This window comes from Ursus americanus, chromosome 31 (assembly GCF_024610735.1).
Source record: "Ursus americanus isolate L20-20 chromosome 31, mUrsAme1.1.p, whole genome shotgun sequence".
Lineage (NCBI taxonomy): Eukaryota > Metazoa > Chordata > Mammalia > Carnivora > Ursidae > Ursus > Ursus americanus.
Genome location: NC_142157.1, coordinates 10,617,735 through 10,634,793, shown reverse-complemented (window position 1 = coordinate 10,634,793; position 17,059 = coordinate 10,617,735). Strand labels below are relative to the sequence as shown.

The 17,059-nt window shown below is 36.4% G+C and overlaps 1 protein-coding gene across 7 annotated transcripts in view; it reads left to right on the top strand.

Annotated features, from left to right (window-relative positions):
• The window catches only part of WAC (WW domain containing adaptor with coiled-coil), an 84,585-nt gene that overhangs the window by 35,860 nt on the left and 31,666 nt on the right, over positions 1–17,059 (top strand). For all 7 annotated transcript variants that reach the window (XM_087857581.1, XM_045812847.2, XM_087857580.1 and 4 more), the window contains exon 4: positions 10,998–11,104. In XM_087857581.1, coding sequence (XP_087713707.1) covers positions 10,998–11,104 — 107 coding nt within the window. The remainder of the gene's footprint in view (positions 1–10,997; positions 11,105–17,059) is intronic.

Below are 17,059 nucleotides of genomic sequence, written 5' to 3'. Positions count from 1 at the left end.
AACAGTGGCTCCTGTTTTAAGTATTGGGCTTCCATTCATGCATTTGTTTTATTTTAGTCTGACAGACCCAAGCACTATTGTAATTACAGGGATTATAGCAATGACATGACAGGCAAAGTCCCTGTGTAAAGGGAGTTTTTCTCTCCTAGTAGAAGAGATTGACAATATGGAATAGACAAACACGATAATTTTATATTGTGATTTGTGCCATGAAGGAAACAGTGATTTGAAATGGTAATGACACGTGGTAGGAGGTGGTCAGGGAAAAGCTGTTTTAGGGGGTAACTTGTGAATTGACATCTGAAGAATGAGCAGCCAAGCCATGTAAGGAAAGAATTCTGTGGCTTATAGTTGGGGGAAAATATTAGACAGCCATGTCCTTGAAAGAATTTTCTTTAGTCTTTGTGTCATCCTTAAAGTTGTATACTTTTTCCCCCTTAAAGATATACACTTTAAAGTCTCCCTTTTTCATGATGCACACAGTTCTGTTCAAAAGCATCGAAAAAAACCAAAATACTCAGAAAGGAAATAAACAGTTTTTACTCGTTTATTTAGAGAGCTCTTTGTCCAAAAGATAAAATGTTTTTTTCCTTAGCTTGGCTTCCAAGGCCCTTTAGTAGTCTTTGGCTTAGTTTAGCTTTATACCCCTTTTATCTCATCTGTATGAGCTTTGTGTTCTTGTCAGACTAATTTTACTCCTTGCCCTTTGAACCTGTGTCGCCCTGTGCCTTCCTCTTCGTATGCCATTTCTCATATAGTTTTTCTTTTTTTTTTTAATTTTTATTTTTTTAATTTTTTTAAAGATTTTATTTATTTGACAGAGAGACAGCCAGCGAGAGAGGGAACACAAGCAGGGGGAATGGGAGAGGAAGAAGCAGGCTCCCAGTGAGCAGGGAGCCCAATGTGGGGCTCGATCCCAGGACCCTGAGATCACGCCCTGAGCCGAAGGCAGATGCTTAATGACTGAGCCACCCAGGCGCCCCACTCATATAGTTTTTCTTGATTGAAGTTAATTCTTAACTTCATTGTACCCAGTTTTAAATGTCTTTTTGTCAGATGATCTTTGTAATTTCCTTTATTATCTTAATATAACTGAGAATTGTGAGTGAAACCTATGAGAGCATAGCACATACTTGAAGATTCCTTTGTATTTTTCACCCATTTTTAGTTTGAGGGGTATCATGAGGCTTCCAAAGTTGAAATTGGTTACTTCTTGCTCAGTTGATTATAGTCACAAGGTAAAATTGGAGAGACATATAGGCATGACAGGACCTGCCTCTCTTTCTCCTTGTTTGCTGTACTCTCTAAAGGCATCAGCTTGGGAAAGGGTAACACTCGGTTTGCAGCTACATTGTTGCCTACCCTGCCTTTTCCGAATCCTACGATAATTTCATACATTCTCTTAAAACTTTTTTTTTTCATGTTAACTTTTTCTTTCAAAGGAGTGCTTTCCTTACTTTGACTAGCCCCATAGTTAATACAAAAACAAGGAAACAGAATAATGTGAGATGTAATCTAATTACACTGCATAAAAATAGCTGTTAAGGAGAGATTGTGTGATATGATAGGGGGCATGTTTTAGATTGGAGGATCAGGAAGGGCGTTTCTAAGAATGTGGCGTTTAAGCTGAGACCAAAGGATGACCAAGAAATAGGCAAAGGAAGAATGGAAGATAGAGGTGAAGAGGTAAGCATGTGTGAAGGATCTAGTATGGGAAAGAACTGGGCATGTGTTCAAAGAACTGAAAGTGACCAGGACAGCTAAGGTATAGTGAGCAAGGTGTGGTGAGTGCTGCAGAATGAGGCTGGGAGGGTAAGTAGGACCATGAAATTGAATGGCTTCCCTCTGTACCCATTAAAATTCAAGACACATGTCGTGCTTAGGGATGCAGGCTTGAAAGATTACTTGGCTCTGTAGAGTCTGTTTTGAAAGAAAGGTAAGAATGAAAGTGGGAGAGCATTGAGAATATTATGGTGAACCCAGTGAATTTCTACTGGAGTCAGTAAGAATGAAGAGATCCTTACTCCAAGATTAATTCTACCCTGTAATGCCACCTATTTGTTCTGCGTGGTACTGAATCAAATGCTTGAGATCACTGAAGAGTCAAGAGTCCTGCGATGATAATTTTTCTAAACAAATGGAAGTAATTCTACACTATTCAACCAGTATCTTATTTGACAAGTGAAGATAACCATAGAAGTTAGGTGACCTCCTCACTTTTATTTAGTAAGGCAGAGGCAAAATCTGGACTGAAGCCCAGATTACCTGATTGAGTGGTTCTTGTTTCAAACACCTATTTTTTTTTTTAAGATTTTATTTTATTTATTTGACAGAAACAGCCAGCGAGAGAGGGAACACCAGCAGGGGGAGTGGGAGAGGAAGAAGCAGGCTCCTAGTGGAGGAGCCTGATGTGGGGCTCGATCCCAGAGCGCTGGGATCACGCCCTGAGCCAAAGGCAGACGCTTAACGACTACGCCACCCAGGCACCCCTCAAACATCTATTTTTAAAAATAGAGGTTTAATTCACATACCACACAAATTACCACCACAACCCCCAATGAAAGCCCCATACCTGTTAGTAGTTACTCCCCATTTCTTCTCCCTGCCTGATTCCCAACCATTGATCTGCTTTCTATCTTATAGAGTTTTCTATTTTGGATATTTCATATAAATGGATTATACATTCTTTGTGACTGGCCTCTTTGACTTAATATAGTGTTTTTGTGGTTCACATATGTTATATCCTGTATCAATACTTAATTCTCTTTTTTTTCCCCCCAGGTTAAAGTTTCTTTACTTCAGTGTAATTCTTAGATCCTTTAAAATACATGTAAAATTTTCTATAAGAGAATATCATACACAACTTTTTCCAGATTTACATGACCATGTGACATTTTTTTGTTCAAGCATCTCACAGGATTAGAGTTTGAGAAATGATATATCAGGGATCTCTGTCTAAGCTATACAAGTCAAAGTCACATGTAAGGTATGGTAGATAATTTTTTTTGGTAACAGTTTTGTTGATGTGTAATTCACCTTTCATACAGTTTACCAGTTTTTGAAGTGTGCAGTTCAGTGGTTTTTAATGTATTCCCAGTTGTGCAGTCATCACCACAATCAATTTTAGAACAATTTCATCACCCAAAAAGAAACCCTGTAGCTTTCACTTTGCCCCCAGACTTCAGCAACCTCCTTTCTGTCTGTAGATTTACCTATTGTGGATGTTTCATATAAGAGAAATCCTATTAATACATAGTCTTTTGTGACTGGTTTATAGGACTTAGCATAACATTTTCAAAGTTCATCCATGTTATATCTTGTGGCAGTATTTGTTCATCCTTATTTTTGAATAATTCATATTTATTTGTTAATTGGTTAGACGTTTGGTTTGTTTCCATCTTTTGGCTGTTAAGAATAATGTAGTATGAACATGTGTGGACACATGTTTTCATTGCTCTTGGATATATACCTAGAATTACTGGGTCATATGATAAATCTGTGTTTAACCTTTTACGGAAATGCCATACTGTTTCCCAAAGCAGCAGCTAAGTATTTTATATTCACAACGGCAGTTTGTGTGAGGATTTCAATTTCTTTGCATCCTCAACTCTTGTTATAGTCAGTCTTTTTGACTGTAGCTATCCTAATGGATGTGAGTGGTATCTCATTGCAGGTTTGATTTGCATTTCCCTGATAACTAATGTTGATGAGCATCTTTTCATGTGCTTTTTGGTCATTTAATATGTCGTCTTTGAAGAGGTGTTTGTTATCTTTCAGGCATTTTAAAAGTGTATTACTTATCTTTTATTGAGTTGTAAGAGTTCCTACAAGTAGAACTAGATAAAATTCCTTTGCATAGGATTTGCAAATATGTTTTCCTCTTCTGTGGATTGACTTTTCACTTTGATGATATCCTTTGAAGCACAAAAGCTTTAAATTTTGACAAAGTCTAATTTATTTTTTTTTTTCACTTGAAATTTGGTGATGGAAAAAACCTATGTTTTCTTATAAGAGTTTTACAGTTTCAGCTCTTACATTTAGGTCTGTGATTCATTTTGTATTAATTTTTGTGGGTAGTATGAGGAAGGGTCCAACTTAACTTTATTCTTTTGCATGTGCACTGTCCCTTGAAGTATTTTGCAAAATTCCATTTCTAGTCTTTAGATAAACATAAATGTATGTTATCTACACATGTAAGAGTAGGAAAGATGTGGGTAGTTGCAAAGGAAATATGTAATACATACTTTGCACAAAGTAGTTTGTATCACTGTGCAAAAAGATATGTAGTGTATTCATTTGGGGTTAATGTAAAGGATAGCAGTATTGTTTTTATTAATTTTTTAAAGATTTATTTATTTGAGAAAGAGAGGGTGTGCTTATGTGAGTTGGGGGGCAGAGGGAGAGAATCTCAAGTACACACCTTGCTGAGCACTGAGCCAGACAGGGCCGCTTGAGGTATGACCTGAGTTGAAATCACAGTCAGATGCTTATCTGACTGAGCCTTCCAGGCGCCCCAGTAGTACTGTTTTTAAAACAAGTTTTATTAATGAAATTTAGTGAAAGCTGCGTCTTTCATTTATCTGTGCTAGTTTAATAGTTTTTGGTCCTTACTGTGTTAACAGAGGGATCTCCTTGTTAGTATTTGTTCATGGTAGATAGAAGTGCAGACAAATTGCATAGCATTATTGTTGATGATGAAATTTTTGCAAGTGGTGAATATCTTGGTAAAAGTTTGAAACAAAGCTAAATACTCTGCAGTACAATTTGCACAGCAGTTACATTCCTAGAAAATGTAACATATTGTGTTAAGCAGAATTAGGTTCTGGGCTCAGCTAATTAGGAGCTGACTTTTTAGATGGGACAGGTCTTTGAGAAATGTCCTCTGCATAGTGGGCATCCTTGGCCTCCTTCCATTAATTGCCAGTGGATACCTTCGTCTAGAGTAGTGCTGTCCAGTGAGTCATGTATGCAATTTTAAATTTTCTGCTAGCCAACATCTGGAGTTAATTTTTAATTTTAATAATAAATACCATTCAATGTATCAAAAATAGTTCATCATGTAATCAGTATAAAAATATTAATGTGCTATTTTACGTTCTTTTTGTATTGTCTTTGAATCCAGTGTGTTTTACACATGCAGCAAATTTCGATTTAGAGTAGCCACATTGCAAGTGCTCAGTAGCTGTATGTGGCCTAGTGGGCTGTCACTTGGATAACACCGATCTAAAGGGAGTACTCAACTACAGGGCACTGTCAAATCCAAACCTGTTGTTGCATTATCTGAATCATTTCTACCCTCACCAGGAGACATAGTCTTGTTAGCTACATTGTGCTTTTCTACCACCATTTAGCTCATATACAATTAATAAATTGGAGCATGACATTAATAAACTGAAGCTGTAATGGTTCATATGTGAAATTTTTTTTTCTAGGCAAGGAGAATCAGAATAGCAGGAGTAGGGTTATAACCTTCAAATAGGAAGGAAAAAGCACTCATCCAGCTGCTGCACAGGCAAGACCCCTAAAGAAAATTCAAGTCTGCTCCCCCAGCCTTGCTTGCATGGCTCTCTGGTCTGTGGCAAGTTGCACTTTCTTCTCTGTCCATTTTAACTGTAGCCTCAGTGCTCACAACTTCACTTCTATGTTCTCAGCCCCAGCAAGCCTCATTTCTACCCTAATGTGTTTTTGGGGTGTTTTTTTTTTGTTTTTTTTTTTTTTTTGTATTTTTAATATACCCTGAAACAATCTATAACCATGCTGAGCTGCTTGCCTGTGCTGTTCAAGTTTTTGTTAGTGCTTTGGTTATAATAAAGTTGCATAATTTTGAGTGATGTGCTCTATTTTTCCTGTAAAACTAATTTTTAGTGCGATTTTGCAGAATTTAAGGTTTGTCAGGAAAACATTTATCCTGTTATGGTAAAAATACTCATTATAGATGTGGCTTTCTTTGTAAAATCTCCTTATTTTTTAACTATTTGTGGTCTCTTGTTTTGGACTGATGAGAGGAAGACCAAAGACAGTGGAAGGCAATACAGCATCTAAAGTGTGGCCTAGATACTCACCACATCAAAACCATGTTCTTAAAAATTTACATCCTGGGGGTCCCATCCCATATCCTCTGAATCAAAATCTCTGTGAGATTCAACCTTGAAATGTACATTTTAAAAATATACTGAAGTTTGAGATCCACTGCTGAACTTTATTCAGTCATACCTACTGTCAGCTTTTATTAGTTTGAATAGCAGTTTAGGGTGGTAGATGTTCTTGAAATCTTTCATTTAGTATCCTAGGTATGCCTTACCCATTCTTTCCAGTTAATTGTAGCTGGCAGCATTAAGACTTAATTTCTAAGTCCGAGGACCTGGTTCTAGTGAATTCTAGTGGTTGTCATGTTCTGAATAAGGACACAAATGCCATAATATTTACCCCTGAATAGAAAGAAAACTTACTGTTTCATTTTTTGAAAAGCTGGCTGCGTTTCCCGGCCTTGTTGGCTCATATAGAAGTGTATATTCTGTTTTCCCTCTAATATCCAAGATCCCTTTTCTAAGTGGAAATGCAATGTAATTGCTTAATTTCTAGCTGAGTCGGGTGCATTTTGCTACATTTTTTGACCCATTTCCCAGAGTACTCTCCTAGGGCTCCATCTTTCTCAGTTCGAAGGTTCTAGCCTTTTCACCCTTAAGCTCTAGCTTCTGAAATTACAGAGGATGCCAAGTAGGGATTATTCTGCCCTTTAAATAATGAAGATTCTGTCAGGGAGGTCCGTATCATGCATTGTGTTACATTAATTGCTTATCTTAGATTAATGTCTAATCTAGGAATCAGCAAAGTTTTTCTTAAAAGGCTGGATAATATTATATTTTAGTCTCATGGGTCCCACAGTCACTGTCATAATTAAAAAAGTAGCCATAGGTAATACTTAAATGATTGGCTGTCGCTGTGTTTTGATAAAACTTGATTAATGACTTCATTAAAGAAAACATGCATCTAGCAGATCGTAATTTGCTGATCCTTGGATTCTAGTCTGACATTAGCATCCAGTCAAGTTAAAACATCTCCGTTTTATATCTGCCTTTGGTTAAGCACTGGATGAGAGAACTTCGCCCAAGCATAAACATATAATCCCTTTATTCCACTCCCCCCACAAGCCCAAGTAATTCTCAGTAGTATCCTTTTCTTAGAAATCTTGAAAACTTGCTTCATTAGTCCTAACTTTAATTTCTTAGGTATCATTTAAAGTCAGTTGTCTCCCACTTAATCTATAAATACTACTTTCTTCAGAGAGATTTTTAAGTAGTGAGCCCCTTTTTAGGTAGTATGCAGAGAGCATAAAGGGCACCAGACCATAGAAACAGCTTTTGCTCCCATTACTTTCCTGGGCCAGAGAGCATCCATGAGACTGTCTCTTACCAGCATATATATTATCTTCCTTTTTGCACTTGAATAATCACTGATTTATTATTGAAATTCTGAGTTCAGGTTTTATGCATGGCTCTACTCTTCTTTGGATATATTGGCATCCACAGATCACTTCCTTCTCTCAGTCTTAGACTCTGTGTGTCATAAGTATTAATAAAAACAAAAAGCTTGTGTTCTTATCCTGAAACATAAAGACTCCTTGTAGGGCAGGAAATAAAAATTATGTGAATTTTTTAGATAAAAAGATTTCAAAGAAATTTTGTGTTGTAGTGCTTTGTATATTAGGTATAAAAAATGTAGCTCTGGAAAATCATAACCACCGTCATCGTTACTCTGATGCTGGGTAGGGTGTGTATAATCACTTTGCTCTTCTACTTGTATGTTAACTTCAGTTTGGAAAAAAACTGCATGCGGGAATTAAAAGGCTCAAATGAGATACCTCCCAAAAATACCTTGGAAAATAATATAAATTGTAGCTTTTATTAAGGAGAGTTAACTGTAACTTGGTATGATCATGTTTTTTAGGGGCAAATCTGCCCTGTGTTCAGTTCTTAAGCACATCCTTCTGGCTGGAATCTAAAGATTTATTGCCTACCATACCATACCATACTCTCTATAAAGCCTCTTTTACTTAGTTTTGGATCCTATTTAAGAACATTAGTTTATTCTAAGATACATAAGTTTGAGATCTTAATCTTGCCTCTCACTTCTTTTTTAAGTTTCAGTTGTTGGTTTTGCTAAGTGGTCTTGATAAATCTATTTCACAGGATGTAGACTCTAATCCCTAGTCAAGAAGCTCTTGTCTCTGAAAATGTCTTCCCTCTCAACAGCTGATTGGGTTTTCTCTTGTCTCTAAAGTCTTAGGCTAGGGTGCCTCGATGCTTGGGTTTTTTCAGTATGTAATGCCCTCTGAAAAAACATATACTAGGCCTAAAAACTATCTGATACCATCTGTCAGACTGGTGGAATATTCACTGTCTCTTCAGAGGTAAGAGTTTATAAAAATTGAGTGCTTATCACTTTTTGAATTTTCATTGATACTAAGAATAACACTTGGAGTAGATTCCTGGATCTTAACCTCATGAGAGATCGGTAGACCTCATTCCTAATATACCTTATGTTTATAGAGTACTTCACTTCTAAAAGACACTTTTAACAAATCATTAATGTGGCACTTTTATTTCATAGTCTTAAGTGTAGCTCATCTTGCTTAAGAATATATGCAAATAAATGTCAGGGCATCTAACCCAGGCTTCTTAAAGGATCATTCTAGGATTCATTTCAGTCTACAAAATTGGCCTTTTCTTTATTATTGCCAACATATTTATGGAAATTTCAGTGGGAATCTCAACTCTACTAGGGATGGATAAATATGACATTCTTTGTATATGTTATTCAGTTTCTTATCTGTATTGTCCTGTAAATCTGATTTTTTTTTTAAATTATAAGTTACATCTGAAAAGTACAAATTTTGGCATAGGTTTAAGATTTTCTTAAAAGCTTGTGAGTATTAATTTTTCTTTGTAAATGAGTGTGTTGGGGTTTGGTGATTCTCTAAGAGGGTCACAGGACCCAGTGTATAGTCATTATCATGGCTATGACTTATTTCTGTGAAAAGATACAAAGCAGAGTCAGCTAAGGGAAAAGGTATGCAGAGCAAAGCCTGGAGGAAACCAGGTGCAAGCTTCCAGTAGTGTTCTCCCAGTAGAGTCACACAAGACATACATACTTCATTCCTTCAGCAATGAATTGTGACAATATTTGTGAAATGTTGACTATAAAGGAGGCTTATTAGAGATTTAGTACCCAAAGTTTTTTTATTGGATTTGGTTTGTTACATAGGCACCTCTATTTACCATGTACCAAAAATCTGGATTCCCAATGGGAAAGCATATGTTGAGCATAAACCATATTGTATGCACAGGCAGCTTAGGCACAGTGAGCAACTGTCAGGTCTTGTGGGAACTCTCCAGAAATCTAGGTTCCCATATGTCAACCAAGGGCCAGCTGTGCAAGCGGGCCTTTCTAAGTATAGAGATCTTAGGCTGGCTATGTTCACTTTTCTGCCCACTGAGTTTCTCTTGACTGATTTCTTTTTGATTGTGTTTATTCTTACACTGTTTACTAAAGAATATTTTGCCTGCTGTATTAAAGTTTAGAGTGTTTTATATAAACACATACAGCAAGATAAAATTAAAAACAAGTAGATGAAGAAGTCATCAAGCAGTATCCTGGTTGAGAATTTCCTCTGTTGTACCACCTACATTATGCCACGTTCTTCAGTAACCCTGTACTGTCTTTTGTCACATCACTAGTGTTTTTGGGTCTTTGAATCTGCTTCTAGCTTCTCTTATAAACTGGCCCTTATCCAAGGTTAGATGTTGGCCATTGCCTTTTCTCTTGCCATTAATTAATTCCAAGCTCATAGTGCTTGTTGATACTATGCAAGGCAAGTTAGAGTCCCCTGCCTTTCACTTCTAATGGAGGAGACTTCCAGGTCACTTCTGAATTTCTAGTGCTCCGTAGATCTGCTGACATTTCCACTTGGATATCAGAAACTTTATAGTCATCTTCTGTCTGTCCCAGTTCACTTTTCTTATCTACTTATTTTCCCTCCTAACTGAAATAGTTAATTCTTAATCATTTCTACTTGTAACAACTCTGGTTCTAACTGGTGACTAATTGCTAGACCACTCAGCCGTTTATATGACTCTTCCCACTTTCTGTTCGTTATAGTGTAGCCTTCATACCATTGCCGGTGCAATTTGTTTGTTTTTTAAGTTGAATTATGGTACGTTGTTGCTGAAAAAAAGTAATGAAATACAATTAGAAATTGTAATAGCAGTTAGACTTTTGTGGTGAACCTTTTTGTATCTTTAATCATTGTTTTTGCAAGTCTGTATTTTTACACCTTGGCTTTTCTTAAGACAGTAAATGCTATCGTCCTGATGGTCTTTGAGATGTGTGGATTAAAACTCATAAAACTCATAAAATTCATAAAACTCACAAATTACTTTTAAGCAATTCTTAGAGTTGGTCCTGTAATTAGGAGACTTGATACCATCTTCATCATCTTGAAAGAGAGTACCTTCTCTAAGACTTAACTTTCTTAGTATTGTTTAGTTGAAAAATTGGCGAAACTACTTAAAATCAAGTTGCAGAGGCTATTTAAGAAATTGAAAAATAATTGCGAAAACATTTGGATATTTGTGACTTTTAATTCTGTATCACTGAATTTTGTGCCTTTTTTCTTTATGTTGTGTTTTTGTCTTTCCCTAATAAAACTCTTAATTTTTAAAAAAAAGTTGCTATAAATGATAGTGATGAAGTTTTGCTCATCTAATTATACATAACATTTTCCATAGGCTGTCAGCCATGTAAGCTATATGCTCTTTAAGCCGTATCTTCAGTAGGCTCACAAATACTTTATATATAAGAAGTATGAATATGTATATATTCCAGATGCTTATGTAAAATGATGATTAGGGATACACGATCTGTAGTATGATAGAAACCAATTGAAATTAAACATGAAATACAACGTATTATTCACTTTGGTCTTTATTTCTTTTAAGGGACCAGTTACTCTCCACAAGAAAATTCACACAACCACAGTGCTCTTCATAGTTCAAATTCACATTCTTCTAATCCAAGCAATAATCCAAGCAAAACTTCAGATACAGTAAGTATATAAACATGCCCAGTTTTGGTTTTGGGGGGGGGTTCGTGTGTGTGTGTGTGTATGTGTATGTGTGTTTATTACGCCCCCCCCCCAAAAATTCCTCCACCAAGTCTTGTTAAACCTAATAAAATTTTGACTAAAGTTGACCTTTTTTTAATGTATTTGAAGTAATGTGCTAACCTTCTTAGTAGAACTGAGACTAGTCAGGAGATACCATTTGGTATTATTTCATCACTTTTCTTATACAGAGCAAAATTTTACCATTGCAATATCTGACGTAGAAAGAACTATAGATAATGAAATGTCTGTAGTTAAGGTGTTGTACCTTGAGCTTGTTCTCCTTCTGTAATATATACACTTCTTAAAACATATATTCAGAACATCTGTGTATTACACACCCTACTAAACACTAGTGATGTAGATTCCTGTCCTCAAGGCAGTGAAAGTCAGAAATTTTAGATATTTCTAAACTGAAGTAACTCAGCTTGGCTTTTTTAAAAGTCAGGGTTCAAATGGAAGTTTTAATACATTCATTCAACAAAAGTTTAATAAGTTTTCAGTTTGTCAAGCATATGCTAGGTTGTAGATATATAGTACTAAGAAAATGTGGCCCATCTTAAAGGAACTTCTAGACCTGTGGTGAAAACTGAAGAGTAAACAGTGAAAACAGTGCATGTTAAAGTTGCTTTGGGAGCACTCAGAAGGGAAACTCCAAGCGGGATGAGAGGAAAGTATTAAAGTACAAGTAACACTCCCCAGTGGATTGACTATAACAGCTAGTTGAAGAGGTCTGGAATTTGTGTGGTACGCAAAGGGAACAACATTTACAAAGACTTAGAGAAGTGTGTGAAATAACATAGCATATTTGGAGAACTGCAAGGATTTTGAAAGTGTGAAAGAATGGCAAGAGCTCAGGTTACAGAGATAAGTGGGAGCAAGATTGCAAAAAATTGTATTATCTTACCAAGGAATATGAATTTTGTATAAAGGCAGTGCAGAACTATTGAAGGATACAGTTGGTGAAGTGACCTCATACTTGGAATTTTAAAAACTCTATCAGGTAGTAGCGTGGAAAATACAAGAAGGAAAGAACAACTAGAAGGCTATAAAGTGTAGGTTGAATCCAACAGATTTTGCCTTGGATATTTGGGTGATCATCATACCTTAATCAACATTGAAAGGTCCTTGTGATTTTTTCTTATTCCTTAATGAAACAGTGTGGATAGTACATTTCCAAAGAAAATCAAGACATAAATGATAGCATTTTCATTAAGATAAATTTAGAAGTTTTAAGTATTGTATCAGGGTCTAGGTAGGAAAACAAAACATGCTAGTTAGCACAGAAAATTTGATAGCACAGAGAATTTTATATACAGGATTGGCTAAGCAGATACTACGTGTTATTGAGGACAGGAAAAAAAAGGAACACTGAGGTAATACACATATAGAATGTAGTATTCACCCTTAGGGCTCGAGTTCGATAGGAAGAGGTTGTGGTATTTAGAACCTAATAGCTTAGAGGAGGAGCCCTACAGAACTGCTGATAGTACCTCTGTGGGGTATGATGAAGCTAGTTTTGGTTCAGGACAGATAGCAGCTAGAAATTGGAGATAGCCGTGACTGCTAGGCTTCTCGTGCCTTTCAGTCTTAACTCCAGTGCCTACTGTTGGCAGAATCTAACAGGTAGCTAGCTGACTAAACAATGTAATTTGTCCTAGCATCACAGAACAGTATAGAAGAGGGTGGTGGTGAGACTGGGACAGCAGCTTGGTAAACCTTAACAGGTGTTAGCATCAAACTACTTGTGATGAGTTATTTCCAATAAGGTGTACGTATATTCAGGATTTTAGAATGAATCTGTAGAAGTTGGCCCCATTAATTTACAAAGTAACAAACACTAAAGTTCCATTTATCACTGACATTTCCAATTTGGTATTTGTTGATAGTTACGGTGGCAGGCCATGTGGACATTCTTTTGGCTTAAAAAAATCTTAATTCAGGGAAAACTAATTCTGGTTGTTTTGATTTCTAAGACCTAGATTAAACATAGATCAGAAAGGATAAATAATGGGCAGATAAGCTTGATTGATCCAAATCATACATGGTGTCAGGGGTTTTCATTTTGTGGGTAGAAGCTGAAGGCTGTTACATGAATGGATTAAGTGTTACATGTTTTAAGAATCAGGATTTCCCTTTCTGTAGTTTTCAGCTGTAGGTATATAATTAATCTCCAAGTAGTGGTCATTTTTATTATAGTGTGCCCAGTGAGCATGACACATATATTATTTATAAACTGCAAATTTAATCTTACCTGAGAAGTTGGCTTTTGAAACTTTATGCAGGTTACTTATAAACTCGCTTTTTGTCTTTAAATCACTTCTGATGGAAGTTTTTAAGTAGTAAGTAAAACATAAAATTAGTTTTTTCGTAGTGAAAGGATAAAAGAACAGATGAATATTAGGTAACTTAGGTCAACACATTTTTAACCCAGGTTAAAATATAGAATAACTTTTTTAAAAAATAGGTTTTTTTTTCTCTTTGAAGTTTTCAGGTTTTAAATCTGTCTTTGAGGGGCGCCTGGGTAGCGCAGTCGTTAAGCGTCTGCCTTCGGCTCAGGGCGTGATCCTGGCATTCCGGGATCGAGTCCCACATCTGGCTCCTCCGCTGGGAGCCTGCTTCTTCCTCTCCCACTCCCCTGCTGTGTTCCCTCTCTCGCTGGCTGTCTCTCTGTCACATAAATAAATAAAATCTTAAAAAAAAAAAAAATCTGTCTTTGAAAATCAGTAACAATATTATCTAGTTATCTACACAGACGTTTGGTTGTATGGGTGATTTATATTTATCAACTGTTGATAGTCGAGTTGAAGTTGCCTTATGTTTTCACTATTAGATTAAGATACTCACTCACATGCAGTTCCCTTAAGTCCTGTGATGAACATTTATTGTAGTTTAACACAGAGCCTGACCCATGGTAACTATTTAGGAAAAGCTTTTTGAATGCTTCTTCCTTCCTAATCTAAATCATAATAGGACTTACCTCATGTAGCTTGTTTTAGATTAGTTATGCGTATTTGTAATTTTTAAGAGGCCTCTGAATTGCTTCATTTAGAAAAAATTTATTCCCATTTAAACACATAACTGATATCTTCCCTTCTGTGTATCCACCAATCTTGATTTGCTGGGAAGTAACTTTAAATTCAATGACAGATGACTTCGCATTTATGTTCCAGCTCCATTTGTTATCACGTAAATATCTTCTGCATTTTTTGCAGCTTTTCAGCTTGAGGCTCTCAAGATTATTTTCTGTAACCAGTCTTTGCCTGAAGATACTCTACTTAATTTTAAAAAATGAGAAATTTATCAGAGAACTCTTAAGACTCCATGAAATTCTTTGTTACAATAAATGCTATCTTTGATGTTGATGTTGTTATTCAATGAACGGCTCCTTACTAAAAATTCGTAAGTTAATTCCAGGATTAACCATTTCTTTTCCATCATTTCACTTGGGGAAGAAGTGGTAGGATCCTGTATTTTAAGAGAGAGAGCAGAAAGGGATACAGTTTTTTTTTTTAAGAGAAAAGCACACTTAAAAGACATTTTGAATTGAAGGAGAGCAGGTGGGTGCCTCCGTAACTGTTCAGTACTATTCTTTCAGAGCAGTCCTTTTCCTACCTTTTGGTCTCAAGACCTCTGTCTACATTCATGAAAATTGAGAGCTTTTGTTTATCTTTTATCAATATTTACCATATTTAAAAATTAATTAAAACGTGGTAAATATGAGGGCTGTGTAGGTAGGTGACTCAGTTGGTTAAGCGTCTGCCTTCGGCTCAGGGCAGGATCCCAGAGTCCTGAGATGGAGCCCCATGTTGTGCTCACTGCTAAGCGGGGAGCCTGCTTCTCCCTCTGCCTCCTGCCCTGCTTGTGTGTGTGGTGCTTGTGCTGTCACTGTCTCACTCACTCAAAATCTTTATTAAAAAAAAAAACTTGAAAAATAATTTTAAAATCATTTGATTGTAAACCCTTTACATGTTAGCATATGTAATGTTTTTATGAAAAATAACTTTGTAAAAAAAATAGATCTTGACTATCTCTTTAATGCCTGTCTTAATAGGAGATACCTAGAACTTCACATGTGCTCTGCATTCAATCTTTCGTGATAACAAATCTCCTTCCATAGCATCTGGGGAAATTTCACTTTGTTCGTGTGATAGAATGAGGAAGAAAAAGACAAAATCATTTTAGTATTACTATATGCCTTAGTGCTTATGTTGGCAAGTACATCAAGCCTAATTCAGAATATTTGAAGTGTTTGCAGGCCTTTTTGGGGGTTCTTAGTTGTAGATATTCTTTCTTTTTAATCAAATTTAATAACTTAAGATCTGATGTTTAATATGATGATGATAGTTGGTAACACTATATTGTGTAATTGAAACTGGCTAAGAGTGAAGACTTAAATGTTTTCACAAAATCTGTGAGGTGTGATGGATGTGTTAGTGAACCAGATAGGCGGAATCTTTTCATGGTGTCAAATCATCACAGCATACACAAAGTATCTTCCAGTTTTGTCAATTATACTTCGGTAAAGTTGAAAATACATAATGAAGAAAAGCAGTAACACCTGTTGCACATCAGCATTTTAAAAATTCCCCATCACTAACCTTTTTCCCCATCCCCTTATCCTTTTTTGAGGATGGAAGTGGGGTGAGAAGTTAAGCTGAAGTTACTGGTATGTTATTGTAATGCTGTACCCTGAAACACATTTTGTTAAGTAAGACATTAACTTGCACTAATCTAAGATTTGGTGGGCAAAATCAGTGCAGTGTCATAGACCCATACTCTTCAAGGTTCTGGTCTGTGAACTTTTAACTGTCCTGGAGGTTATGCCAGGATGTAAATTAACTGTCGTTAAATAATACGTGGTTTACTTGAGCTGAAGTTTTGTTCTGTTTTGTTTTTCTTAAAGTGAGACTCTTGACGGAGAAAAGAGTATGTCAATATATACTCCTTCCTGTTCCTTACTTTCTTCAGAACAGTTCACAAAACCATCACTTTGAAGAGCACTGGTGTAGACCACTCTGCCCCACTCTGATGTTCTCTGTCCACCTGCCTCAGATCTTACTCTACTTCTTCAGACCAAACTAGTAATCAATCCCATATAACCACTTTCCAAGGAAACCAAATTTTCCAGATACATCCATAGAAGTGTTCAGTTTGTATAATAATTTAGGTACAAGGAGTGGTGAGTGGTGAAAGAGAACTTTCTGAATTTGGTCTTCTGTGGGTTTCTGCAACTTGGTTGTAGCCTACTTCTGAAAACTTAGAAGGATTGAGAATTAACTTTCCCCCTAGTATGAGAGTTTTGGAGGCACAGGGCTGATTTCCAGTCACTTTATTATTTTGAGCCATAATCCCAAGAGCATAAACGTGGCAGAATATGCAATATTTTTTCATCTACCCTCCAAATTATTGCGGCATTTTGAGAATTGGTGTTGATTTGTTGGAAATAACGGGCATCCTGAAAGCTAGGTTTTGATCCTTTCTTCTATCACCAGTTAGTTTTGTGACCTATCGACCACTCTTAACGTTCTCTAGGCCTGTTTCCTACTTGGTAAAATTAAAGCTGAGTCAGCAGGGCTTGAGCGTTCGTTTCTTTCCTCAAGCTTTAAACTTGTGTCACGGTACACTGGCGAACCCAGAAGAAGTGTAGACTACCAAAGTATAACATTTCAAGCTCCTTTGAGAAAATAGTCAAGAAATGCATCTACAAGTGTACTCAGTATTCTACCAGATTTCCTGGTACTTATAAAATACCTAAAGAGAATGTATTTGAGAGTTTTTGAAAGGCTGGTTTTGTTAACAGGGACTTGAGTGATGCTGCTGACCCTGTGTGTGAGACAAGGTTTAGCTAACACTTGCCTCATCTCATGGATTTTGACAGTGAAACAAATAATAGGC